Here is a 6,135-nt window from a genome sequence, read left to right on the forward strand (position 1 = left end):
TTTCTGCCCCTGCTAGAGTTTTAAAAAAATCGGTATCGAAACGGAAAAAAATAAACAGTTTTTTCGCCGCAGCACATTCGTGTTCGGTGTGGAAGCACACAAACAGCTGATCAAAAAATAAAACCATGTAAAATCTCCCTGAAATCATACTCTCATATCTATATTAATTATAATTATTACAGCAAAATTAAGTAAATAAAAGAGATAAATGAATATTAGTCAGCCAGTAAAACGAAATTACCTTTCATTTTTCAATTACGTGGACCTACTGCTAGCAGGGAAACAGAGAACGCGCGTACAGATCAGAGGCGCGCAGTACTATATATCATGCTGTGGGGATGTTTTTCAGCGGAAGGAACTGGGAGACTAGTCAGGATCGAGGGAAAGATGAATGCAGCAATTTACAGAGGCATCCTTGATGACAACCTGCTCCAGAGCGCTCTGGACCTCAGACTGGGGCGAAGGTTCATCTTCCAACAGGACAACGACCCCAAGCACACAGCCTAGATAACAAAGGAGTGGCTATGGGACAACTCTGAATGTCTGTGAGGCCCAGACTTTAGTTCTGAAAATGGCTGTGCACCGACGTTCCCCATCCAAACTGATGGAGCTTGAGAGGTCCTGCAAAGAAGAATGGGAGAAACTGCCCAAATATAGGTGTACCAAGCTTGTAGCATTTTACACAAAAATACACAAGGCTGTAAGTGATGCTAAAGGTGCTAAACAAAGTATAGAGGCTTTGAATATTAATGTAGGCCTATATGTGATTCTCATTATTGGTTTATTTGCCCCAACTGTTCTCACTCATTTCCTGCTTGATTTGTCACCCTTTATTATCTCCTTGTGTCTTCAGTCCTGTGCTGGTTCATTGTCGTGTTATGTCTTATGTCGTCTGTTTCTTTCCGTGTTCCTGCTCCTTGTATTTTGTTTATTTTAAGTTTGATTTTACCCGTTGTGGGTTTTTGTTTTGTGTTTATTTTTATTATTTACAATAAATACTCATTCCTATCTGCATTTGAGTCCTCGCTCCATTTTTCCCTATCGCTACGTGACAGAATGAACCAGCCTCTTGAGGACTCAGCAGAGTAATGGGTATCTTCCTTTTCCCATCTCCCTGCCCTTCCACTGCACAGATGGCAGATCGACACAGCAAGCTCCTCTCTCTTCGGCAGGAGGGAGCCAGCGTGAGGGAGTTTGCTCATCAGTTCGTGTTTGCAGCAGAAGGGCTCAACATCAGTAATGCAGTGCTCAAGGACATTTTTAACAACAGCCTTAATGTTGTTAAACAGCCTTTAAACTCAGTTTGTGGATGGGAGAGTGGCCTTCCACCTCTTGGTCCTCCCCCACTTGTCCTCACAGACTGCCAAGTCCCCAGTCCACCGATGACCCCTTCGGGGAGAGGGAGGAGGAAAAACAGAGCCACCTGGGACGGCAGTGGCTCAGTGGTTCACGTAGGTTGTATACAAACCGGAAGGTTGGTGGTTCAATCCCCGGTTCCACCTGACCAAGTGTTGAGGTGTCCATGAGCAAGACACCTAACCCTAGCTGCTCCCGACGAGCTGGATGGCGCCTTGCATGGCTGACACCGCCGTCTGTGAATGAGTGAATGGGGGAATGTGAGGCAATATGTAAAGTGCTTTGGATGGCCATGGGTCTGTTGAAAGCGCTATATAAATACAGTCCATTTACCTACCCAGAGGTGGCTAAAGGGGTGGCAGCTTCCCCTGAAGCGGTAGGCTCCATATCGCCTCGCCCTCATAGGGCCAGAGTCTGGTGGTCCCGAGTCCGGTGGTTCCAGGTCCGGTGGTCCCGAGTCCCGAGCCAGGAGGGCTGTGCTGGGGTTTTATTTGTGGGCAGTCCTATGTGCTTGGGAGGAGCACAGGGCTGTCCCTCCCGTCCCGTCCCGCCCTGGTCTGTCCCTCCCATCCCGCACTGGTCTGTCCCTCCCATCCCTCCCTGGTCTGTGTCCCTCCCTGGTCCCCCCCCTCCCGTCCCTCCCTGGTCCCCTCCTCTCGTCCCTCCATTGTCCCCTAGGGGAGCGTCTCTGGTAGCCGCTCCTTAAGGAGGGGGTAATGTCACATGTCTGTCTTGTCCTGTGCAGCACAAGTTGTGGTTTTAGGCTTGTTCGACTTCACCCAGCGATGCGCAGACCGATCGGCGGCTGACTTGAAGCAATGCATGCCGGTTAGAAATTTTGTCCAACTTGAGGCAGCGCTGACGCCACGTGACAGTGATGTATGTCAACAAAGTGCCGCGAGAGCGATTCGAGAGCAGTCGGCTAATACAGCCTGTGCAGTTTCTCCAGAGCGGCTGCACGAGGCTGCACGGACTCTGATGACGACACAGCTGTTCCACGATTGGCCAGATTCACCGCATGACAGCGATCATGTGTGTTTCGTGTTTATTCTAAAACGTTCAGTTCCACTAAAACGCACAAATCTGTTTTTTATAACAGTAAAACCTCCTTTCATGTACACTCTAAAAAAAAAAAGGTTCTATATTGCACCAAAAATGGTTCTTGGCTCGTAATCATAGGGGAACTTTTTTAGTGCTATATAGCACCAATTTTGGTGCTTCAGTGGTTCTTCAGCGGTTCTTCAGAGGTTCTTCACCGGTTCTTTGACTAAGGTGCTATATAGCACCTCTGAAGAACCGCTGAAGAACCACTGAAGCACCAAAATTGGTGCTATATAGCACTAAAAAAGGTTCCCCTATGATTACGAGCCTTTTTTTTTAGAGTGTAGTCACGATGTTATATTGTCATGTTTATCAAAATAAAACTGATTAAAAACGTAGACCCTACTTCATTGATAGTGTAGGCTTATATGTTGAACTTTATTCTTGTACAAACACACGCTGTATTAAGCAGTACATAAAGTATGTCTCTGAAACATCTGTGTATTGCCAAATATTGCATTTACGTATGTCTTATGTCATCTGTTTCCTGCCGTGTTCCTGCTCCTTGTATTTAGTTTATTTTAAGTTTATGTTTCAAGCTATGATTATTTTTATTATTTACAATAAATACTCATTCCTATCTGCATTTGAGTCCTTGCTCCATGACACCCCCTCCCACTCCGTGCACGCCACAGCACATTGGATGCTAACTGCTCTAAAGAAAATGTGAAGCCAACGTATAAAGTTAATAAGTTAAATTGTTAAGTTAAAAGTGAATCTAGTGTTTTTATTGCTTGTGCCCTGCCATGAACCCTGCCTCCACAGCAAAAAGAACCAAACCGAGGCTCCAAAACCATGATATGAACCAAACCGTGGCATAGGTCCATCCTTACACCCCTAATTTCAACATACTATGATTTTGGACAAATTTCTCATTTTGAATACTATTTAGGATGGATAGTATGGGAATTGGGATGCAGCTTGATGTAAGCCTAAAGTTACTTTCTGCACCACCAGGGGTTAAAGACCATGCTATAACCAGTTAAACCTGGCACACTTAAATATCTATGCAGGTCTGAGCAGTTCCTACACCCTGATGAAGGCTTGTAAGCCACAACACAGGTATACTTGTCACCTGTTTTTAAAAGAATAAGCCATGATGAATTAAAAGCTTTTTAACTTTTTCTACACCGAGTGCCTAGGAAATTCTTTAATTTTCGAGTTGAAATATCCCTTACATCCAAAGAGCACCGAAATGAATTCACACTCCGTGCAGCACTTCTCTTGAGATGATTTGCTTAAAGTGCTGTATACATCAACATTTCAAACAGCACACGATTTAAAATCAATATGCTACGTTGGTGTCAAGCTCATTACCTCAAACTCTAGTTTGCATCCAATTTATTAACTTCCATTTAAATAAATATCACTTTTTTCCCCAATTTGGCTCATTCACACAGAAAGCAGAAGTGGAGCTCACACCCATATTATATAGAAATTTGCAATATATTCCAAATTTGAGACTAAAAGTCTACTGGTTTCTAGATTACCAGTGATAACCTTTTTGGATTTGTTTTAGATTTACAGTATAAGAATCCAAATGCAATTCTAAGCGTTATCTTTAGACATCTGCAAAACCCTTTGCTGCAAAACAAAAAAACCTGACAAGTCAAGAAATTTACACAGGAAATGGGGAAGCTAAGGACATCTAGGACAAATACCTTCCAGAGAGTAAATCAGTCCAATTTATGGGCACAGAAGTGAGCAAAATTAAGGTGCTGATTGTTCTGAAAATAAATCATATTTGGACCATGTAACATTTGAATTATTTGGAGCGGCCTGTCAAGGCGTTCACTGTCAAGACCACTAGACCAGCAACAAAAGAGAAAGTAGGGAAATATTTGACTAGGGAACACAAATCTACTGTGCATTTTGGTTTTGAAATGCCCCAATCTGGCATCAACTTTAAGATACTGCCAATGAGTAGTTGTGGGTTCCACATGACTTGCAATGAATTCCAATACTCAAAACAAACATTTATTTCACAAAGATTAAGCCTCGTGACATGGCCACATGGGGACAGTGTTGCTCCATCTCACACCCCAGCTTTCATCTGGCTGTGCGGTGGCAGAGGTTTCTCCAGGTGGTGACCGACAGTGAGACCGAAGGGGGAATTAGCCTGCTTCTCCTGGACTTCAGGCTTCAGCTGAAAGCCTTTCCCCGCGTCAAAACTGTCTATGGGTGGAAAGGTGAGAGGCGCTTCACTTAAGAGACCTTGAAGACGAGTACGCCAGCCTTCCAACAGTCCGTCACGAGCCTCAGAAGAGAGATGCGTGGGTGCCCAGAAGATCTGTGGTGCGAGGACCTTGAAGCCACAGTAGTTGAGGACACCATTCTACAAAAGAGAAAACATCAGCACAGCGGTTTCAGGTTAGGCTTACATGCAAACGCAAAAAGTGCAAAATTAAGCCTAGTTGAGGTAAAAGGGATGATGTTTCTTACCTGAACTGGCCACAGAGTAACATTCATATCTCCATTGATCCCATTGGAGCTGAACATAGTCTCATGGGAACCAGTGGTGAAGGACAACATGGCTTTCTTTTCCTGACATGAATTAAAGTCAAATTATGCCAATTTTAACCACCCACTTTTTCCAAAAAAAAACACACACACCCAACAACATTTATTGCGGAGCATACAAAGGAAAAATTTGTTTTTCCTCAGGCCTCACCCTGAAGATGCCCTCACTGTAGCGCTTTTCCAAGGTGTAAGCAAAACCAAGGGTAAGAATGCGATCCATCCAGCCTTTCATGATGGCAGGAACAGAGAACCAGTACATGGGAAACTGCAACAAAAAGACAATAAAACTTAGTAAAGAACCAATTAGCCCAAATAAGTAACTTCTGATATATATAAAAAAAAAAAATCATACCTGAAAAATAACAATATCTGCTTCTTTTAGTTTCTTGTGCTCCTCTACAATGTCAGAAGCTAGTCGTCCCTCCTGCCAAGCCAGCATGGTCTCCTTTCCATAGCAAAAGTGTTCTGGGTCCTTCACTGCTCCTGAACAGAAAGTTGTGCAATAACGCTGATAAAAGGCACAAGTGAAGTTTAATATTTTCCAAAAAAAACATCATACTGCCTCCACACCAGTAATATCCTTCTCGGTTGCTGTGGCCTTGAATTTCATTTCATATAGGTCAGACACAAACACATTGCAGCCCTGTTTTTTCAGCACATCAACGGCAGCATCTTTAGCGGCCGCATTGAAAGATCCAGCACTCTGGTGGGCGTACACAATCAACACTGTCTTTGCAGCTGAAAAAATTCAGAAGATAAATAAACAAACAAACACATAAAAATTGCAACAAAAGAATGTAACCTACCCATGTTTTTCCACCCACAGGTCTCAAGTCAAAGCATCTACTAAACACCAACAGCTTTGTGAGCTTCTTTTAAGACCACACAATTAGGCCTACCTGTGCACAGCTGAGTCATTTCACTATTCAATTAGTGCTGGCAGCTTTGGCTGCTTTTGTCAGCTCCTCAGAGGCGACACGTGTGTCATGAAAAGGCGTTTGTGCTCTCTACACCGGTGACTCTTCAGTCTTTCACAGTACTACACTAGGAAGAGTGCAAAAAAAGACAATGAAGGGGCAACAGCATGAAGTGCAAGTCTCAATTAGTCTAGCACAGTACACTCAAGGATTTTGTTTTGGGTTTTTTTAATAAAAGAAA

At 43.6% G+C, this 6,135-nt stretch overlaps 1 protein-coding gene across 1 annotated transcript; it reads right to left on the reverse strand.

The window, feature by feature from the left end:
• Window positions 1–4,492: 4,492 nt before the first annotated feature.
• Window positions 4,493–5,895, reverse strand: LOC307128745 (ribosyldihydronicotinamide dehydrogenase [quinone]-like; the record flags this gene model as incomplete). The annotated part of the gene is made up of 6 exons (XM_079820688.1): window positions 4,493–4,792; window positions 4,900–5,001; window positions 5,129–5,242; window positions 5,330–5,460; window positions 5,548–5,715; window positions 5,877–5,895. The coding sequence occupies 6 exons, from the start codon at window positions 5,893–5,895 to the stop codon at window positions 4,493–4,495; spliced, it is 834 nt and encodes a 277-aa protein (XP_079676814.1).
• Between the last annotated feature and the right edge of the window lie 240 nt (window positions 5,896–6,135).

This window comes from Gobio gobio, assembly GCF_949357685.1.
Source record: "Gobio gobio genome assembly, chromosome: 7".
Lineage (NCBI taxonomy): Eukaryota > Metazoa > Chordata > Actinopteri > Cypriniformes > Gobionidae > Gobio > Gobio gobio.